The sequence below is a fragment of the Bubalus bubalis genome, chromosome 11 (genome assembly GCF_019923935.1).
Source record: "Bubalus bubalis isolate 160015118507 breed Murrah chromosome 11, NDDB_SH_1, whole genome shotgun sequence".
NCBI lineage: Eukaryota > Metazoa > Chordata > Mammalia > Artiodactyla > Bovidae > Bubalus > Bubalus bubalis.
In genome coordinates this window covers 82,882,899-82,905,053 of record NC_059167.1, presented here as the reverse complement: position 1 = coordinate 82,905,053, position 22,155 = coordinate 82,882,899, and the positions used below count along the sequence as shown (strand labels likewise).

At 44.7% G+C, this 22,155-nt stretch overlaps 1 protein-coding gene across 8 annotated transcripts in view; it reads left to right on the top strand.

The window, feature by feature from the left end:
• The window catches only part of NEO1 (neogenin 1), a 238,959-nt gene extending 217,216 nt beyond the window's left edge, over positions 1–21,743 (top strand). For 3 of the 8 annotated variants that reach the window (XM_045162126.1, XM_045162125.1, XM_025296181.3), the window contains exons 22-29: positions 3,534–3,681; positions 7,330–7,568; positions 8,120–8,212; positions 10,787–10,825; positions 12,145–12,303; positions 16,073–16,336; positions 18,353–18,489; positions 19,177–21,743. In XM_045162126.1, the coding sequence (XP_045018061.1) occupies positions 3,534–3,681; positions 7,330–7,568; positions 8,120–8,212; positions 10,787–10,825; positions 12,145–12,303; positions 16,073–16,336; positions 18,353–18,489; positions 19,177–19,260 (1,163 nt within the window). In that variant the 3' untranslated portion in view covers positions 19,261–21,743. The remainder of the gene's footprint in view (positions 1–3,533; positions 3,682–7,329; positions 7,569–8,119; positions 8,213–10,786; positions 10,826–12,144; positions 12,304–16,072; positions 16,337–18,352; positions 18,490–19,176) is intronic. The other 5 variants (XM_025296187.3, XM_044925354.2, XM_025296186.3 and 2 more) reach the window with 2 other exon arrangements.
• Positions 21,744–22,155: the final 412 nt, after the last annotated feature.

Here is a 22,155-nt window from a genome sequence, read left to right as displayed (position 1 = left end):
GAAATGAACCTTACTGTTTCATGAGAAACACGTGGAAGAGAAGGGAAAAAGAGTTTCTAGTCCTCCAGAAACTCCTGGTCTAATTATGGAAATAAAATGGTCTCTTAATCTCCAGCTATCAATTTAAATAAAAAGTATTACCCAGACTTCAATGAAATCGGCCACTTCTTTGGAGAGCCAGACAGACTTTCTTGCTTCAAGAAATTTTTAGGCTGTGATTTCTAGGACTTTATGAGTTTCTCCTCCTGGAATGCATATGTTACATTTATGTGCTATCCACAAGACTATGAGAAAAGCAGTTACTTCTCTGTCTTTTCTTTTGCTTATGCATTCATTGATTTATTCACACATATTTCTAAAGGTTCAGGTGCTGTAACAGACAGTAGAAGCAGGGGGAGTATGTAACAAGCTATCTGACAGAGAGAAGAGAAAGCTTTCTGGAAGAGATCTCTGACCCAGATTTTAAAAGGCACAGAAAAAATTACTGAATGTCTAGGAGGGGGTCAAACATTTTTCAGATGCAGTGCAGTAAGAACATGTGTGAAGTCTGGCAATCTAAAACAGCCTGCTTGGGACTTCCTTGGCGGTCCAGTGGTTAAGACTGCACCTTCCAATTCAGGGATGCAGTTTTGATTCCTGGTCGGGGAACTAGGATCCCACATTCCTCACAACCAAAAAAGAAAAAACCAAAGCATGAAATAGAAACAGTTTTGTAACAAGTTCAATAAAGACTTTAAAAATGGTCCAAATTAAAAAAAAAACAGTTTAAAACAGCCTGCTTTCTCCAGGGACCACACTGCTTAGAAACAGGATAGGCTCAGGTTAGAGAAGGTAGGTTAAAACCAACTTGTCAAAAGCTCAGGTGCTGATGCTAAGAAATGTGAGCTTCCTCATGTGAGTAACATACGTAAGATGTCTGATACTACTGGTGAACTATGACGTCCCACTTATTGAGTATCTATTGTTACCCTGATGACGGTAAAGAACGAGTTGGGTGCCAAGAGTACAAAGTCAAAACAGAGTGGTTAGGAAACTGTTGCAATAGTCCAGTTCAGTTCAGTTCACTTGCTCACTCATGTCCGACTCTTTGTGACCCTATGAATCGCAGCACGCCAGGCCTCCCTGTCCATCACCAACTCCCGGAGTTCACTCAAACTCACGTCCATCGAGTCGGTGATGCCATCCAGCCATCTCATCCTCTGTCGTCCCCTTCTCCTCCTGCCCCCAATCCTTCCCAGCATCAGAGTCTTTTCCAATGAGTCAATTCTTTGCATCAGGTGGCCAAAATGTTGGCGTTTCAGCTTCAGCATCAGTCCCTCCAATGAACACCCAGGACTGATCTCGTTTAGGATGGTCTGGTTGGATCTCCTTGCAGTCCAAGGGACTCTCAAGAGTCTTCTCCAGCACCACAGTTCAAAAGCATCAATTCTTCGGCGCTCAGCTTTCTTCACAGTCCAACTCTCACATCCATACATGACCACTGGAAAAAGTGAGCCTTAATAAATATCCCTAGTAGGAGGGTCTAGGGTCCCATTTGCAGCTCACTCTTACTCTTAGAAGACAGCCTTTGGCCAACTCAGAAGGTAGAGGTCCTTTGCAGTTAAATGAGAATTTATCTCTGGGGAATGCAGGAAAGAACTGCCTCCCAAAGCCCAGATTCCCTGCCTTTGATTCACACTGCCTGCTCTACCGCTTGCCCCACCCAATAGCTCAGTACTGCTGTTTATGGAAACATAGTACTCAGTACTGGGTTTTATGGAAAGCCCTAATTGGTCTCATTGTATTGGCCCCCAGTTCCATAGTCTTTCCCAAATATAAAAATGTTATTTTATTGAAGATCATTATATCCATTTTAAGTTGTCTGTCTGCTGATCTCCTTCTCCAAAATGGATAGAAGTGATTCAACCAAATGTAGAAGAATAAGCTCTTAAGCTTTCAAAATTAGCCCAGCTTTAGCACTTTGCATGGATGTAGCCTATAAAATCATAGAATAAGAAGCAGAAGGTCAGCTAATCCACTGTTATGGGAGTCCCACAGTAAATGTAGTTTGAATTAGATCATGAGTTTATAAACCAGGTTGTATATGAAAATCACTTTAGGAGCCTTCCTAAGAACATCGGTTCCCAGGCCACACCTTCCTGGTAGAAATTTCCACAGCATCCCAGACATGTAGGATGACTCTTCTTAAGTACTTCTAGTGACCAAACACTCATTACTTAGCAAAGCAGCTCATCCCATTATTGTACAGCTTTGATTATTAGGGCAATAAGAGAGAGTAGCTGGAAGAAAAGATGGCAGACATCCATGGCGGTTAAATCTGTGTTGTAGGATTTTCCATATTTTACAATATGAGCATGCATAACTTTTGTAACGAGGTGGGAAGCAAAGTACAGTGTTTCAGAAAATGGAAGAGCAAGACTGAGAATAGAGCAGGATTACAAATGGCCTTGTAAAAAACAAAAAGCTGAACCGCACCCAGTGAGCACAGAGGAACGGTAATAGGAAGAAGATCTGTTTCCTCAAGGTCCTAAATGATGTCACCTCTGCACATCTCTCCAGCCTCATATTCATCTTTTTTTCTGCTCACGTCCTTCCCTCTAACTTTGCATATCTCTCTTTGCTTCAGCAACACTAGCTGCCTTTCTCTCCCTTGACATGCCAAGCTCATTCCTGTCTCAGGATCCTTCCACTAGCTGTTCCCCGTTCTCTGAAATGTTCTTCCTCCGGGTCTTTGTATGGTAGGATCATTCAAATCTCAGCCCAAATGCCATCTCCTCAGAGAAGCTTTTCCCAACCACTTAATCTAAACTAGCCACCCAGTCATTCTGTAGCATATCCCCTTTTATATTTTCATGGCACTTGCTACAAACTAATGATTTGTGTATTGTCTGCCCCCATTCCTGTCCCAGCATTCGCATCTTTGTTGTTCACTGTTGCATCCTTGGTTCCTAGAACATGCCTGGCACATTGTAGGCACTCGGTAAATATTTGTCAAATTAGTGCATATGTACAGACCTTTGTTTTCCTGAAACTAAATAAGAAAATCAACTCTGCACAAAATGTGTATTTATAAAAACAGACTTTATGATTCGAGTTGACTGCATCCCAATGCTATATGTTGGGGGGAAAAAAAACTTTTGTTTTCTATGAGTATGCATTTTTTAAAGCTTTTGAAAGTCAGAAAACTTAAGTGATTTACAAATGGTGCTTTATAAGATGAGTTTATATATAAGACACCAAGGGACAGACTCCCTTACTGGTCCAAGCTTAGAGTTCAGTACAATCTGAGAAACTTTTATTGATCACCAACTTTGTGCCAGGTACACCCAGGGCAGAAACTCAGCTCTCTAGATTTCATCATCTGGAGGAGATGGCCATATTCATAAGGTATTTTTATAGAATGCACAGGAATGAATACTTTTATACAGAAGCTCACAGAAGTTATCTGTACTCATGTGAAGGTACTGCAGCCTGATTGTATGCGTCTTTAGAATTCTGGAACACTCACAAGCGTACGGTTTTTCCCTTCCCAGGCAGTAACAGCCCTCATGGAAGCCCCACCTCTCCTCTGGACAGTAACATGCTGCTGGTCATCATCGTTTCCGTCGGCGTCATCACTATCGTGGTGGTCGTGATCATCGCTGTTTTCTGCACCCGGCGGACTACCTCTCACCAGAAAAAGTAAGGAGCCCCAGATGTAGCCCATACGTTTTTTCTGTGTGACCTCTGTGTCTAGAGTTGTACACAGAGTTAAAATATAAAATACGTGAAAAGCAGTGTTTTAAATATTTTTAAAGAAAACGCGGAACGATTCCTCTTGCTAAATATGTATCCTTCTGGGTTCTGGCAGGGAAGAGGGGCACACTCAAGATGGGTGAAGGGGGCTTTAGTGAAGGGACCATTTACAACGTCCAAGGTGAAGTTAGCATTAGGCAGCAGTGTGGTGACAGGCCACTGTCATCCTTAGAAAGGTGAGAGCTTTTTCTGAAGAAGACAGAGCTGTTTCCAGAGCTCTGAAGCAGCAGGAGAGGACTTGCAACAGGAACCACGTATGGTGGTAGGAATGTAACGACTCCCACCCTCTAGCCCAGCAGGGATGGGGCAGAAGAGGAAATACCTCCCGCCCTCCAGTCTCTTGTCTGTGCCTTCTACTGGCAACACTGAACTGGAAGCCAGGGCAGTTACCAAGCAGATTATAGTTCATTTAACTCAGCCTCTGAAGTCACAAGAGCCAAGTGTACAGAATCAGTCTAGGAGAGGAAAGTAGATGATGTCCAGCCTTGTTGGGAGCTCCTTTGGAGGACTGACTGTCTCTGGGCACTCAGTGAACCAGGTACACAGGAGTCTGTATAATTTCATGGCACAAATGCCAGCTGAGATGGAAGGACACCATAGACCTCTAGTTCTAAGTTTAAGAGTATTTTTAAAGAAGTACTACCAAAGGCTCAGCTGGTAAAGAATCGGCCTGCAATGCAGGAGACCTGGGTTTGATCCCTGGGTTAGGAAGATTCCCTGGAGAAGGGAAAGGCTACCCACTCCGGTATTCTGGCCTGGAGAATTCCATGGACTGTATAAGTCCATGGGGTCGCAAAGAGTCAGACATGACTGAGCGACTTTCACTCACCAAAAGTAGCAGTTGAGGTTGGGACCACAGGAGGCAGAGCTGGTTGGGGGTGTGATGGGGAGATGTATTGATTAAATGAATGAGAAAGGATTATTTATAATCACTGTATCATATTAGCAGAGAGGTAAGGTGGCTGCTAGCCCTGAACTCACCTGGGATTTTGAGGCTTGTGGCTAATTGTTTAGAGCAGATAGCAAGGTGATCACCATTATGTGGTGCTTGGTAATAGCCTTCACTCCTGAAGCTGAGGGAATCCTTGACCCTAGGTCACATTCTATTCATATCTCTGGCCAGCAAGACAGTGCCATTAAAAAAAAAAAGATTCTTGAGTTACCCCTAATAGCAAAAACACAATATGAGTTATAGAAGAACTTTAGCTGCAGTATCCTAAAAGATCATAAGATGGAGGTATTGCTCCATAAAGAGAGAAAGAAATTCATGTCTATGTGATTATCCTCAGAACTCTGCCCAAGGCAAGGATGCATGTATTTAATAACCATAAATCTATTTGTTTTCAGTATAGAGGTCAAGTACAAGCTACATTCTAACTGCTGCTAGTAATGACTTTGTCATTTTTTATAGGTTATATGATGGTTTTAATCTTTCTTTTGCCCAAGTAAAATAGCTTTCAGCAGCTTACATTGTATCACTGCCTCTTGATCACTGCCTCCTACAGCTTCCCCTGCCTTTGATTGTAGAAAACCGTTTCTCCCTAAAACCTCTAAAATCATATTTTTCTATGCTAGAACTTTTCTACAAGCTTCTTTTTCAGCATTTCCCATTTATCTATCTTTATGAACTTGATTTTACATCTAGTTTTAATCAAAGACCTTGAGATCTTTATTTAAAAGAATCTGAATAAACAAAATGACAGAATTCCTTCGTATTTGGGGGAATCTAAAATCCAAAGTAAATAAAAAATAAAGTCCTAAAATACTTAAGTCTTCAGATTAAGAGGCAGGAAAATGAGTTTGTCATAGGTTCTGGACTCTGTATTTGAATCTGCAGGTCCTACAGTTCGGGTCCCTTTGTTTAAAAGAGTTGCATCAAGTCTTTATCGAGTTTTCCCCTCCTCCTCCCCGAGTGACCTACTTTCCAAGTGTTCCATTGACTATGGAAAAATGTGAGCTTTTCTTCGTACTTTTCGTCTTCTCTCACATCTGAGGCAGCTCCCATTTCAATTGTAGCTGTGTATAGACTCTCACAGCCTCAAAGCCGACAGAGCATTTAGAGTCTAGCCCCTCAGAGTTTCTTAGCACATCCCTCTAGAGCCCCCTCACTCAACAGACGAGAACTTCCTACCTCAGTGTACCACCGTTAGGTCTAAAGCCCTTCCATGTCGGCAGCAGTCATTTTCTCCCCCTCCTCCCATCTGAAACCTGCTCTCCACTTACCTACCATATCCCAGTGCCTCCTGCTTTCAAAGACCTTGTCCTTGAGGTTGTCCCTCTGTCGGTACAACTGACCTCACTCTCCGTTGGCTCCGTCTCTCGCATTCAAGTGTGCTCAGATTTCTTCCATCCTAAGAAAGAATTACAGCCTTTCCTCTACTGCATGGCCTTTACCACCAACCACAAAGAAACCCTGTCTTTCCCTTCTCCACAAGTCTGAATACTCGTCTCCACTCACCTGTCCATTCTTTTGCTGCCCACTCATGCTTCAGTCCTTTCTAATCCGAATTCTGCCCCCACTGCTCCACCAAAATTGTTTTTGCTGAGGTTAGTACTGACCTCTGTGTTGCGAAAGCCAAAGGGAATTTTTCAGTCCTCATCTTACTCTCTCAACACTTAACACAGTCAAGTACTCCTTTCTTCTTAAAACACTCTCTTCTCTTGTACTCCATGATTGTGTGTTCTTTTTCACAGCTTCTCCAGGCTACTCTGCCATCAGACAGACGTTCCTCAGGGCCTGGGCCTGGAGTTACCTGCTCCTGTGGCTTCGTTTACTTCTGAATTGCAGCTACTCCCAGATTTCTATCTCTAGCCAAGACTTCTCTCTTCTGAGTCTCAGGCTTGCTTCAGTCTCAGACCCAATTGCCTGTTTTATGTTTTATATTTAATGTCTCAGATGGACACTTAGTATATTCAAAACAATTTGTAATTCTTTCTGGCAAACCTACTTCTCCCCAGTGTTAGTAAATGGCTTAAGCCAGAGACCTTGGCAATATCCTTTATTCCTCTTGTGTCTTTATTTCTGTCTTCTCCCACATCCATTTTTTTCACCAAGTCTTGTCATTTCTGGGTCCTCAATAACCATCGGATCTCCCTCTCCCCTCCATTCTCCCTGCCCCAGGCCACTGTCAGCCAGGCTGCCATTGTTGTGCTGCATCCTAACGCCCCCTTGCTTTGTCCCCTACTCCTCAAATCCATTCTTCACATCCCAGTTGGTTTAAACTTTTAACTCAAAACTGATCTCCTTACTCTCCTGCTTAAAACCATTTAGGGATTTCTCTTTACTCACAGAGGCAAGTTCAGACTCTGGTCTTGGCTCTAAAATTCCTTAATGATCTGACCCCAGCCCATCTTGCCAGCATCATTTCATATCGTTCTCCCCAGGGTAAAACTTCTTGCCTCTGTTTTTCTTATTTGTTTGTAGTTTCTGATTTTGCGTGAAGCATCTCTCAGAAGGACTGTTTTAAACATTAAAACTTTTTTGACCAATAATATTCACGTTACTTTTTAAAATCCTCTTAATTTCGTACCTAGGAAACGAGCTGCTTGCAAATCAGTGAATGGCTCCCACAAGTATAAAGGGAACTCCAAAGATGTCAAACCCCCAGACCTCTGGATTCATCACGAGAGACTGGAGCTCAAACCCATTGATAAGTCTCCAGACCCAAACCCCATCATGACTGATACACCAATTCCTCGTAATTCTCAAGATATCACACCAGTTGACAATTCCATGGACAGCAACATCCATCAAAGGCGGAATTCATATAGAGGTACAGGTTTTTTTTCATTTAAACCATTTTCCATTTTGTAAAGTTACCTTAATTGGTAATTCCTATGAGAAGTTAGGTTTAGAGAAACGTGTTACAGCAGCAACTTCTGATGCAGAATAGCTGGCCTCTTGAGAGAGAGAGGCTCTGTACGCAGACGAAACAGCCTTCTAGCTCTCTTAGGTCTCTCATCGCACTTCACCAGCTCAAGATTTGAGACAGCCTAGCACATGTCTGCACATTTCATTCCATCCCTTCACCTGGAGCCCAGCTCTCGTTGTCATGTTTGGCATATTCTTGGTCTGCCTGCTCTTCCTCACAGACCTGCACTGAAACATGATAGGCAGCATCGTGTCAACTGCATTGGCTCAACAGGGGTTCCTGTAATGTGATGATGCTCATTTTCCTCTTTATTTCACTTCCTGCAAAAACACCTTGTCCCTACTCTGTTGTCTGTGAGACCTGAATCTGCCTTCACTTGAAATGTTTTACTGCTGAGGCTGCTCACTGGCCTGGACACATGTTTGTAACCAACCTCCATATTTGATATCTAGGGCATGAATCAGAGGACAGCATGTCTACACTGGCAGGAAGGCGGGGAATGAGACCAAAAATGATGATGCCCTTTGACTCCCAGCCACCCCAGCGTAAGTTAAAAGCTTCTCTTTTCCCAAGTGCTGCCAATTATCCAGTCATATTGGGGAACAGCTACAAATGATCTCTTTGACTTCACTTGATCCTAATGCAAAAATTGATCTACCAAAGCTTTGGCACCTTGAGAGAAGAAGAATCAAACGTTTGCCATATTTTGTGATTAGTATTTATTCTTACTAATAGCTTCTTTAATTTCAGTGTAAATAAACTACAAGGCCAACTTCCACAAGTCTCCCAGGCATTAGGGAAGTAACCAGTCTCTTTAAAAGTAGATCAGGTCTCTTCAGGAGAGATGGGGCGTCATCGCTCTAGGCTGGGTCTAAGGATGGCCAGATGTCACAGTGTTCCTTAGGCTTCCCGATACATGATCAGTGTTGATAGGCATTGCAGAATATTTTTTAATCAGTAGACTTTATATTTTAGAGGAGTTTGAGGTAAATAGCATGGAGTTTCTGTTTTTACAGCAATATTTTTCAACCTTGCTTGACCTGTGCCTCACTTTGATAAGCATAAAAGTTGCCCAGCCTCCTGCAGTATTTGAAACTCAAGTATATAATCATGATTAAAAACCAAAATGCAATGGGAGAAACCAATTACATTTTTCCACTAGTGTTTCTCCTCCCTTGTTACTGTTTTCAAGATGAGGAAGCCTTTCGGATGAACTGGCACAGTGGGGCTTCCAGCTGAGGGTCCTCAGCCATTCTAAAGAGATAAGCAGCCACCTGCCTGCCAATACCAAATCCAAGTGTAAGAAACTATTTAATCTTGAAATTTGCTCTGGGCTGCACAGTGGGTCAGCACACAGTAATACTGTCAGTCATTGTGGTAGTTGCTCAGTCGTGTCCAACTCTTTGCAGCCCCACAGACTGTAGCCCGCCAAGCTTCTCTGTCCGTGGGATTCTCCAGGCAAGGATACTGGAGTGCATTGCCATTCCCTTCTCCAGAGGATCTTCCTGACCCAGGGATCGAACCCTGGTCTCCTGCATTGCAGGCAGATTCTTTACCATTTGAGTGTCAGACCTAGATTTAAATCCTGAAAAATCACTTTTCAGTTTAATGTAAATGAGCTTTGGGATTTTTTATTCATTTCTTTAAAGATGTCCCATTTCAGGACTGTCGGCCATGTCTGTCCACAAGTGACAGAGATTTTAAATACTCACAGATATCCTACACACAGAAGATGGCACTGTAAACTTGGAAACCAGTGGGATCCCTGAGAATGTCTTGTCTGCACACACGCTGTCGCTCGCACAAGAGTCTAAGAATCAGCCTTGGAAGACTAAAAGACTCATTTACTAATAGTTCATTTCTGCACAAAGTACTTTTTGCTTAGGGTCCATGATAAGAAGAGGGGCCTGTACTTGGATGTGTGCAAGGAAAACTGGTTTTCCTTTCATCAGACATTCCCTGGACAAGGTCCAGCAATGTCCAAAAAGAGTGAAAGTGTTAGTCACTCAGTTGTGTGCGACTCTCTGCGACCCCATGGACTGTAGTCTCCCAGGCTTCTCTGTCCATGGGATTTTCTAGGCAAGAATACTGGAGTGGGTTGCCATTTCCTTCTCCAGGGGATCTTCCCAACCCAGGAATCGAACCCAGGTCACCCACATTGAAGGCAGATTCTTTACCATCTGAGCCACCAGGGAAACCTCCAAAAAGAGTAGATTAGTTCATTCTAGTTACTTTTGATTTTTAAGAAGATGGTACCAAAAAAAAAAAAAAAAAAAGATGGTAGCTTGACTAATTGATTGTTTTATATAAGGCTTTAGTTCTTGCCTGAACTAGCTTATTTTTAAAACTTGTAAAATTTGACTACCCTATTCCTAGATTTGTTACTTTTAAATATGTTACAGAGAAAAGATAAGTTGTACTAGTTGACAGCATTCCTGGTTTTTGTTTTTGTTTTTTTTCCTTTTCTTTTTTTGGTGGTGGGAAGGAGTACGTATAAATATACAGTGTTATTTCATTTGTGCCCCAGCAGCTGAGTGAGTGGATTCTTTAATTCAAGAATCTGATACCAAGTGCCCAGATATACTTGGGATCGGGCTTGAGATATGCTTTTCCCCACATGGCTTCAGTCCTTTTTTACAAGCCAGGATTCCTTGGAGGCTGCATCTCCCATCCACCTACCATGGCTATAGATGTCTGAGCGCTGCTGGGGGTGGCTTAGTGGTGGTGGGATGAGGTTCCATCAAAGGCCTTGCACAGAAGCAGTGGATTCTGATTCAACTAATAGCTGATGCTTGCCAACTGTATTCCAGACAGGCACTGTCACATTCTTTTATTTATTTTTTTGTTTACTTAATTTGGAAAAACTGACAAAGCCTTAACAAAAATCAGCTTTGTTTTACTTTTGTGAGAGTCTCTATACCTAAAACACTTTCAAGTTGCACTTCCTGGGTAAAAAGTCAGGCGTCTTTCCCCCTACCCTAGCCTTAATTGTGAAAAACACTGATTCTGAAACACCCCGCTTCTGAAAACTTCCTGTCTTCCCATGGAGGAGATGCCGACTGCCCAGCTGCCCTGAGACCTCTCCTCAGCCAGCTTCACCACATTGTATCTTATTCCAGGGTCCCTGGCTGGTTGTGCCACCTGCTTGCTTGAACGTGGTAAGGAGAATGTTGCAGAAAAAAGGCCCTCTATTGTATTGCCTGGGATTTTCCTCACCTAAGTAATGTTGAGTGCCACCCCCCACCCCGCCAAAGATCAGGGAGACTCTTGGTGACCTGACATTTTAATAGAATCCAAGGGCTAACTGAGTTTTATCACAAAGTTTGTGAAGTCCTTGCTAAAGGGAAGGGGAGGGTGGGTGGGAAAGATCCCACTTGTTTCTGATCAACCCTACCTGTTTGCCTATTTTGGGAGTCTAGAACTGGTTATCTTGATGGCGGGCTAGAGTCCATGGAGTCGCAAGAGTCAGACATGACTTAGCTATTACACCACCACCATCTTGATGGTAAACTTAGTGCTTCCACAGCTACTCTAAGGGAGTACCTAAGAAAAGTTTGTACCTCGGCTGTGCTTCTGATTTTGTTTTTCCATCTCTGGGATCAATAAGGAAGCTCATTAAAGACGCACTTTGTCTTCATAGAAAGTTGTATGTGGAATATCTGTGTGAAAATGTGGATTCATTTGCTAAATGCAGCAAATTGAATTCCTTAGCCAGTGTGGGAAGGAAAGAGAGAATTTAGAAAAAAAATCCATTTATATTTTAAAATGTGAGTAGATATGGCTAAGGTCCCAGACTGGAAGCAGGAAGAGATGGTGCCCTAGGCCTGTATTTCATGCTTCTACTACTAGATTGGACCTTAACAGTTCATTTCCATTTGCATTCCTTTTAAGATATGAAAACTGATTAAACAGCCACTTATTCATTCAGCCTAAATACCTATTTCATGCTTCACTCAGCAAGTAAGAAAAGACAGAATGAATTAGGAATATACTCGAAGGAAAAGGGACTTCTATCTTTATAAGCAGGAGAAAAAAAATTATAGATACCGAAACCATCATTTGTTGGCTTAGGGGTTTATACTTTGTGACATATTCAAGTAGGTATTTTTAATAACTCATGTAATCCATGTTTACTGTAGAAGAATTAGAAAATAAAGATAAACCAAAAGAAATTAAAAAAAAAAAATTTTCACCACTCTTCCCTACAAGATAATGTGTTAACATTTTAGTAAAAATTATCAGGCTTTTTTCTTTCTGTGTATATATAGAGACATATGCATAAGAGTGTGTTGATTTTTTTTAAAGACAAATGTAAAACCCATGGCTAATGGCCCAAACCCGTGGCTAATTGCCTAAGCTGCCACCACAAAACCAGGGAATGGTGGTACTGCAGGGGCAGGGGGTGCGGGGTCACTGCTCTTGTGTGTGTGTCTGTGCAAGCATGCTAAGCATTTCTCTGTCTTGTGTTCATTCACAGCTGTGATTAGTGCCCATCCCATCCATTCCCTCGATAACCCTCACCATCATTTCCACTCCAGCAGCCTCGCTTCTCCAGCTCGCAGTCATCTCTACCACCCGGGCAGCCCATGGCCCATTGGCACATCCATGTCCCTTTCAGACAGGGCCAATTCCACAGGTGAGAGATGAGGATGGAGCACCAGGTTGAAAGCATTCTGAAAGAGTCGGCAAGCTGCAAGGGGGAGGACCTGCCCCACTTAGAAGGATTTGGAGTTTTTGTCAGTGTTATCTGTCTATCATAACATTTCTGTTACTGACTCAAGTTTTTTTCTATAAAATTCACTTCATTTTCCTCCCAGAGTTTTAAGTACTCAGGGCAAGGTGTTGTTTTAGTAAGAAGCATAACTGTAATCACACAGCCATGTCTTGTTCCATCAACTTGCATCTTAATTCCATCATATTTTCAGTTTATTTAATCCTTCACTTTGAAAGGAAAATGTAATCTGGATGATTTTTAGACACTAGAGGTTGCCTTTGCCTAATGGTGGGAGAATTCTTAGGGCAACCGTAAGGTACTTGTAATGTGAGCTCTTAATTACATATATCTGCCGGGAACCAAAATAAGAGCGACAGCCTGGGGGCAGCAGGGCCAGCGGCCATGCTGGGGTTATGCAGATTGTAAACCTCAGGTTGCCCAGTGGAGTGAAATTAAAAAGGGCTCCCAAGCATAGATCATCTCTGAAAATAGATGGGACATTAGCCTAACAATCTGCAGTGTATGTAAAGATACACCGTTCTAGACCACCGTGTCTCAGTTTGAAAATCTTAAGAAACAGCTTTATCAGTTTTAAGGTGCTAAAAAAAAAACTCCTTATATATACAGTATACTCTTTTTCCATCATTTGAAACTTGAAACTTGTCTTTTAATAGTTACAGATGTTAGTAAGTAGAGCTGAGTTTTGGTAGTTCTAGAAAATAAGGGAGTTTCATGTGAATCCCATTTTTTAAAAGAACTTCAAAACTTCATGCTTAGAAGCTTGGGTTGCCAGTAACCCTTCCTCCTTTAAGTTTTGGTCAGTTATAAACATACGCAAAGCATCAGATGGAGATCCAAGCTTACTAAGACATGCCTGATAACTCCCAAAGTTACCTGCTCCCAAACCCTTACTTTGTTTGGAGAATGCTGCTTGAACTCATGTCTGAAATTGGCCTTTCCCTCCCTCCAGTCCAGGTGTGGGTTCCTGCCTTTAGGGAAAGACAGCCTGCAGGAGGCTGTATGGAGAACCAGACTCTGCCTCGCAGACGTAATCTCAGAACAGACCAGAAACAGCCCTCCAGACCTGCTCTTAGAAAGAGGTTTTTGTGCCCTGACTATATTTCTCCATTTTTAAGGCAGAAAAATCTCCTCCACTGGGATATGAGCATACCTAAGTGCATGGCAGGGTCTTCCCAGTCAGGTCAGCCCCCTGCCTCCTCCCTCCTGGATGAGAAGGAGGTTGAAGTTTGGGCAGGAAGCATAGAGCTCCCACCCACACCTCACCCAAAGGGTCAGTGTTGATACAAGTTTGGTTCTGTATGTATTTAGGCAGAAAGCAAAAAGAGGAAAAAGTAATGATTTCCTCCACTAAACGGTTCCTTGTTTTAATAACCAGAGGGGTTGAAAGCAGGTAAAACTAACGGAGCCTCTGAAGATGGATTTGAAATGTAGAGCAGGCGTCTAGAGTGATCAGAGCTCTGCTACTACTGTATTTCCCTGTGTCTCTAGAGCCCAGCGTTGCCAGAGCCCATCTTGGGCCGGGGCATCCTTGCCTAGAGCCTAGAGGGCATTTTCTGTCTTTTCCTTGGACGTTTACTATTGTCACTACCACCTGATGCAGAAAACACGCTTTCCACTTGTCCAGGTACTCAGCCACTGTGCACTTTGTGTCTTAGACAACTCTGAGAGATCAGTCAGGAGGAAGAAATTCTAGTTACAGCGTTGTTTCCCTTGTGAGCCGGGGGTGTTGTGCAATTTCAGGGCGCACCCTTCACGGAGAATACAGCGCACCATGCCCTCGGGGATTGCACTGCACTCTGCTACGCATAGGCAGGCCTCTTCTCCTTTTGCACCTTTCCCGCCATCTCGGGCCCTCGGAAGCTTATACGTCTAAGTAAGGCAGTCGAGGCAGCTGTGGTAGAGCTGTCCTAACACGTCTGCCAGTACATGGTCAGGGCTAGAGCCTCGTGCTTTCTCTCCCCTCATCCTTGTTACCCTGGCTAATCAGCTTCCACCCAGCCCAGGGTCACACAGAGCGGGACCAGCAGCTCCCCAGGCGAGGTGACAGCTGACCTGAGCAGGCAAGAGAAATGAGACCCTCAGCGCAGCCCTGGAAAGGACAAGAAGTGACCTAGGCCTGGGAGGTTAAGATGTCCAGGCTTTCACCACTCGGGGAGGGTGTATGAGTCCCTTATTGCTGGAACCCAAGGCCAGATCTTTGAATAGCACTCTTGACCACCATGGCCCATCTCCCGAGAGCCCAAGGGAACAGATTCATGGCTGCCTCAGCAACAAAGGCTGGGAGAGGTTGGATTTCAGCAGGTTGCTCATGGATTACTACTTAAAAGGGTTAATTTTCCTTGATAAGGTTGAGGATTCTTGGAGTCAAAGGAGGTCTTCCTTCAGGTTACCTGGTGTCCTCCAGGCCCCTCCTCAGGGTGCGGATGGTGGTCTGCACCAGCTCACACTGTGTGAAAAGCCTTCCTCATATGGTTGCCCTGGGAACTGGTGCTGCTTCTGCCCCTGCAGCATCGGGGACGTGTGGACTGGGCTTGGAAGAGCAGGTAGTGTTCAGTGGATGGAGCCTGGGCTTGGGACTCAGGGGCCAGGATTTGGAATTCCGCCCATCAGTTCTGCGTCCTTGGGCCATGCTTAGGCTCCCAGCGTCTGATGTGTTACTATGAGGATTGAATGAGCTCATGAGTATAAAGCACTTAGTGCAGTGCCTAGCTCAGAGTAAGCACCTGGTAATCTACATAGAAAAAAGTCTTATCAATCATTCAAGCCCCGTGTTCAGCACTTTTTATTCATCTTCTTAATTAATCCTCAGCAAATTATGTGTTATTCTTCCTATTTTTGTAGGTGAAGAAACAGATTTGGTTACCGCCAAGTTCACTCAGCCCATAGGAAGAGATTAGGATTCAGGTCTCTCTGACTCCAGAGCCAGTGTTCTTTGTACCCCAGCATGCTGCCTTCCAGAACAGCTCTGACGCCTCTTCACTTATTTTGAGATTTTTGTCATGTTTTTCCTGAGCTGCCCCTTCTTCAAGCTATTGTGCCCCTGTTCTTTCCTCTGGACACCCAAACGCCTCATGGCATTATCTTAAAGCCATCGGCAGGCCTTTGGGCTTTTTGGCTGTCCAGGCCTCACTTGAGCTGTGGGGCTCTGGCTCTGGGGAGGCTGTGCAGTTGCCAGAGCGGGCGCGGGGCCTGTGGCACAGCCTCCCCTGCAGGGACCACCAGGCTTCGGGGCAGAGCTGCTCCTTGTCAGGTACCCAGGTGGCCTTGGTGATGTGTTGTCTGAGAAAGGCTAGTCTCAGAGGCTGTCAATCAGTGAATAAAATTTTAAATTTTCTTGTTTACATCTTAACAGACAACATATCAGGAACCTTTATGTGTGTTCCATAGTGAGTACTGAGAAGAGCTTTAAATCTGTAAAATTGTGACCACTTATCTGTATGGGTAAAGAAAGTCCAGCATCTGGTTGACAGATTCTGGGGGGACTCTGAAATTAGACCATTCTTACTTAGCCTTGGCAGTGGTGCCAATCTGTGTTCCCTTGAATTAGCATTGACCCGAAGTGCTTATTGAGCCAGTTTCAGGGGCCCTCAGAGGTAGGTAGCCAGAACCCCAGAATGCGCGTACATTCAGTGGTAAAATAAATGCTAACATTTAGACTTTCCTGCTGTAGAATCTGTTCGAAACACCCCCAGCACTGACACCATGCCAGCCTCCTCGTCTCAAACATGCTGTACTGATCATCAGGATCCTGAAGGTGCTACCAGCTCTTCTTACTTGGCCAGCTCCCAAGAGGAAGATTCGGGCCAGAGTCTCCCTACAGCCCACGTTCGCCCTTCCCACCCACTGAAGAGCTTTGCTGTGCCGGCAATCCCACCCACTGGGCCTCCCACCTATGACCCAGCGTTGCCAAGCACACCGTTACTCTCCCAGCAAGGTGAGCAAGGAGAGCAGCATCGGAGGGGCCCCGTGGCTCTGGCTCAAGACACCAGTCGCCACGTCTTTGCAGAATAACAAAGCTCATGTCCTCCAAGCCTATCCTTATCCTCTCGGGGAGGATATGGGCTCCTCCTTTGGGAACATACATAAACAAGAGAATAATTCGGCAGGGAGCAAAGGCTGACTTTCTGAAGTATGTTTTGTGTGCAGGACCCTTGGTGGTAGAATCCAGTGGCGTGAGTATGAACAACAGATCTGGGCCTCCCAGAACTGCCTGCCTCCATAGGATTCCTGCCAGCTAGAGAAGGATTAGGGAGTTCAAGACTTGGAAGCAAGGAAAAAACCAACGTTGCAGGAATAACCCTGCAGAAGGGTTGTTAACTCTTTGAGTTCACACAGCTCAACAAAGGTCCTCTCGCCTCAAAGGCATGCTTTCTGCCTCCTGCTCTTTCACACAAATTTCTCTCTTATGATGGTTTGTTTCAGAATAAGTCACTCGTCAAGCTTTTGGTCTCAGGACCCTTTTTAACTCTTAAAAGCTACTGAAGCTGCAAAGGAGCTTTTTCTTCACATGAGTTATACCTGTCATTATTCACTATATTAGGAATCAAAACAGATTTTAAAACTATTGTATTCATATAAAAATAGCAATAAATCTGTCATGTTGAGGTAAATAACATATTTTCATGAGAAATAACTTTCAAAATAAAAATATAGTGAGAAGAGTAGCAGTCTTACATTTTTGCAGATCTCTTTAGTTTCTGGCTTAATAGAAGACAGCCGGATTGTCGTTACCTGCTTCTGCATTTAAACCAAGCAGTGTGTGGTTTTGGTCAAAGAAAATCTGGCCTCACAGACATGTAGCTGGAAAGGAAAGATTATTTATATAAACTTTTCAGACTGCTGTGGGTATTCTTCTTTGACACTACAGCAAAACTTAGCAAACTGTGATTTTTTTATAGATTTGTTTGTCATGTGGAATCCAAAACCATATCATTATTTGTACTCTGTCCCACTAAATCCGTCTATCCTGCACTTTGAATGCATAATACTAAACACCACATGTCAGTCATTTGGAAAGTATTGGTTCACTAAGTTATACAGATCCTCCAAATCTTGATACATTTTGTTAAACAGTATCTAAAAATCATTCATTAATATCATCAAAGTCTAAATATTGGGAAGCCCTCAAGATCATGTTAGCAGATACAAGTTTTTCAAAATTCTGATTTTTCACTTTAAACTTAAATTTTATCATTGGAAATAAATGCTGTCCATTGTCTTCCCTAAGGTGACTGACGGACTTCTTTCACTTTCTAGAAAATGTCTGCCAAATGCTCAAGTCTAAATAACCTGTTTGTGCGTTGGTCTTTCTTTGAACTATTAATAACATTGGTGTTTCGTAATGAAAGCAACAGTTCAGCTCACAACTCAATTACCAGTGCCTTTATTGCAGACAGCCATCATGCCTTGGTGTGCAGTAGTATTTTACCCGTATTTCCATTTTAGAATATTTAAAAGATGGGTAATCAATTTCATAACATAACTTTTTCTATGTTAATTACACTGCTCTTTTTTAAACTTGGCAAGTGTGTGTGTTCATGAATGACCTTACAGCGTGGTGCCAGTACCTTAATTTGTGCTAAGGCTCCAGCAGTTTTTCCCACTATTGCTTTTGTACCATCAGTGGAAGGGCAAAATGTGTCTGGGTATTATTATGAAAAGAGTTTTGACCTCCCAGACATTTTGCGAGGGGCCCTGGAACCTCTACACTGTGAGAACCACTGGTCCAAGAGATGAGTTTTTAAAGCCAAGTGGAACATCTTCTCTGGCCTCTTGGATGCCCTGCTCTCTCCCTTCTTCTATCCTGTTCCAGTCCCTTTTCCGAGCAGGAGCTCTGTGCTGGGTGTGTGTGCATCCCTCACCCTGAGCAGCATCTGGACCTCAGATACCTTTGTGAGGACCAGGGGAGCAGGCTCAGACACACCCCTGATGGTACCCTTTACCCCTGCAGCTCTGAACCATCACATCCACGCCGTGAAGACAGCCTCCATCGGGACTTTAGGAAGGAGCCGGCCTCCTATGCCAGTGGTGGTTCCCAGTGCCCCTGAAGTGCAGGAGACCACAAGGATGCTGGAGGACTCCGAGAGTGTGAGTTCCCGTGTTGGCCCGGAGTGCGGGGCAGGCTCGCCCATTCCACAGGCGAGCACTCATGTGCTTCCCTGAGCCTGGGCTGTGCCGCAGGCTCGATCTGCTTGGATTAGCTTATCACACCTGCCTTCCTTGCAATTCTGGCCTGTCTCTCTGATCCTCTTGTCTTGGTTTGAACCGTCCACATGTTCTTTTACCCCCCAGCCCCTGTTTATGATCTTTCCTGAGCAGGATGCTATAGAGGAAGCTGCCTGAGTGGTTGCTCTCAAAACAACATCGACAGAGTCTCGCCTTGATCTTTCACTCCCGCATTCCAATAAATATGCCCTAGCTCTGCATGTCCTGGTGCAGGGCTCTCTTAGGGGGGGCTTGGGGCGCAGGGTCAAGGGCTTATACCATCTGTGCTGGCTCCAGCAGGCTGGAAGGGGCCGCGGGGCCCGTGAGAGCCTTGTGACCCCTGGCAGCACAGGCTGGAGGAAAGGTATTTTGCGATGGAAAGAAATGAGTGTTTGCAGGCTTGGGCGCATCCTGCAGCCTCTGACTCTGCCAGGCTGGCAGGGGCGTGGGCAGTCCAGGCTGTCCAGCAGTTTTCTTACTCATCCCTCGTCACTGTGACCTCTTTCTGTGGGCCCTGCTTCTGGACGGCTATTTGGATCATGCCCAGTAACACTGTTCTCTTTTCCGTAGAGCTATGAACCAGATGAGCTGACCAAAGAGATGGCCCACCTGGAAGGACTGATGAAGGACCTAAACGCCATCACGACAGCATGACCACCTTGACCGGGACGTGACTCCCGGCCTGAGTCCAGAAGTCTTGGGACTTAGCCTTGAAATCAAGGAGTTGTACAGAGCACCAGAGGACAGCACTTGAGAACACAGAGTCAGCAGGCCACCCGGCCAGTGCCCCGGCATGGGGCTGGCTCCAGGCCTGGCCACCTGCCTTCTCCCAGTCAGCCTGGAAGACGCCCATGTTGAGGCAGCTTCCCTTTGCCTGCCGATACCCTGCAGGACTGGGCACCATGGGCCAGAATGTTGTGTCCAGGGAAGAGGCAAGAAGTGCAGCCTGTGTTTCACTTGGTGGACAGGCCGTGTCTTCATGCTGCGACAGCATCGCCTTTATGGAGTGTAGACATTGGCATTTCTGTACAATTTTATTTGTGTTCTATTTTATTTTACCTTCAAAAGAAAAACACTATCAAAACCAAGGGAGTCCGTGGTGTTCTCCACAAGTGGTTGACATTTGACTACTTGTTTGAATTATGTATGGAAAGTCATTGACAGTGTGGGTTCTTCCAGGGGTTGGTTTGGTATTTTTTTTTTGTTGTTTTTGTTTTTATTTTTGATTCTGAGTCATTGCATCCTCTACCAGCTGTTAATCCATCACTTTGAAGGGGGGAGGAAATACTGCATTGCTGTTTGTAAGCTTTTTTATTATTTTTTTATAATTATTAAAGGCCTGACTTTCTCCTCTCATCACTGTGAGATTACAGATCTATCTGAATGAAATGTAACATTGAAAAGACTTGTTTGTTGGTTTCTGTGCAGTTTCAGTATTGGGGTGGGGGCGGGATGGGAGGGTTGGGAATTGGAAATGGAGGGGCTGCTGAGATCCTGTGAATGTTTCAGTCATTGTACTTTCTTCCAGAAGCCTGCAGAGAACGGAAGCATCTTCTTTATTGTCCTGGCATGTCCATCTCTATTGTCACTAAGTTGCAACTGGAGTTTCATTTGGATCTAGTAAAAAAAAGTTCTTCTGTGCAATAGGTGGGTTCAAGGATGTAGCTGCCCTGGTGTCTTGGTAATATCCTGATAATAACATCCACGCTGAGGAGTCAGACATCATATTACAGGAGTGATGCATTCAGGGCACAAGCCTGGCACATTCCTAGGAAATCAGAGAAGAGGATGGACCCCCTGTCCTGCTGTTAACCCTCTGACTTTGGGGAAGTCAGATGTTAAGGTGGGGATTTTGTTCCCACACAAGACTCCTTGCTTCTGCCTAGTTCCTGTCCTCGGTCAGTCCAGCCCTCGTTTCTACGTCTCAGAGCCCCTGTGGAGACGGCGTTAGCAAGAATGAAGCAGCACCAGTGAGGCTCGCAGTTGTTTCTGAACACTGTCCCATAAGTTGCAGGGGACCAGGAAAGCGCTCCCCCCCACCCCCAGCAGCTCAGCTAAGCCCCTGATTCCAACAAGGCAGCAGGAGGTCTCGGAGGGGCTCTGAGAGGCCAGCCATACAAGAAACCTTTGGCTTTTACAGGTGGTTCTCATGTGCTTCTTCTTTAAAAGGAAAGAAGCTGAGTTTTTTTTTTAATATATATTAAGAATATATTAAGAAAAAATACAGGACTGACCCTCAGGCATCTTCCCTGACTCCCCAGCAAATCCTAGAAGAGAGTGTGTAAGGCTGAGGGATCTGTGTAAGGCAGATGGAGACGTAGCCAAGAACTAGCATCTCACTGGCTGGGACCAGCAGGGGGCACTCAGCCTGCAGCAGGCAGGAGCCCCGCTTGCCTTTCTGAGTTGGTCATTTCCCCCGTTTAGGTCTCATGGCACACTGGCTCTTCTAGGAGATAAACTCTCTGTTTCTTAATTAGGGGCAGTGAAAAGAGCAGTGCTGGACCTCCTGCTGCCCTGCTAGCTGGTCATGGAGGATAGTGCCAGGCAGGATTCTGGAAATCCAGTGTACTTCAGCTGATCCTGAAAAGAGCACTCTGGACACCAGGAGCGCTAGATTCCCCAGAAACTGTCTTACCTTTTGCCCAAAGAGACATGCTCGGTATTCGGGGCATTCCCTCCCATGAACCCTGATACTTCTGTTACCTCAGGGCCTTGGTACCTGCATACTGCCACAGAACTGGGGCGGGGGGAGGGACCTATTTTTAAATAACTGTTCAAAGTTGGGGGATTTTTTTAAAAGTAAGAAATAGGAAAGCTATTCTGTATTGCACCTTTTCACAATTTAATACATTTTCTTACATTTTCCTGTGATTTTTGAAATTAAACCATTGTGTGTCTTGTCATGTCCTAGTTGAGCTGCTGGCCAGCAGCTTCCTTCAGGAAGATCTGGAACGAACGTGTCTGTTGCCTTGTTGCCTGCTGGAGGGGGCCTGGAGGGCTGCTGGGAACTAGTTTCTGTACACACTTGTTTGGCCTTTTCTGTAGTTGATGCTGTAAACTCTATGGCTTTTTGAAAAACAGTTTCATGTTTTTATTTAGTATTGGAAATCCAATACACTTTTTTTAATTCAATCAAACTGTGGTCTGGACAAAGAGTTATTTTCCTTTTTCCTTAGGGAAACAGAACTTGCGGGGGTGGGGAATCCCATTTCCCAGCCTCAAGCGGACACCATTGCCCTCGTCACCGTAAAGGCAGGAGTGCCAGAGGCACACAGGGTGGTGCGGCGGGGGAAGCGAGGTGGTGATCCAGGGGTCCCCCAGCCCCGGAGATGAGTCCTGTTCCCACCCCCGATATTCCCCTGCAGGGACTGAGAGTCTGAGGGATTGAAGGCCACACCTGTCAGAAAGAGACAGGTGACCCCAGCAGGAAAGCACAGCCATTCCTAAATGGTGTGTAGGCCATGTCCCTGATGTGGCAATGTCTGGGGAAGCAGCTTGGTTTGTGTTGGTGCGCAGACTGGACCCACACCCAGCCTGGGCCTTCCTCTC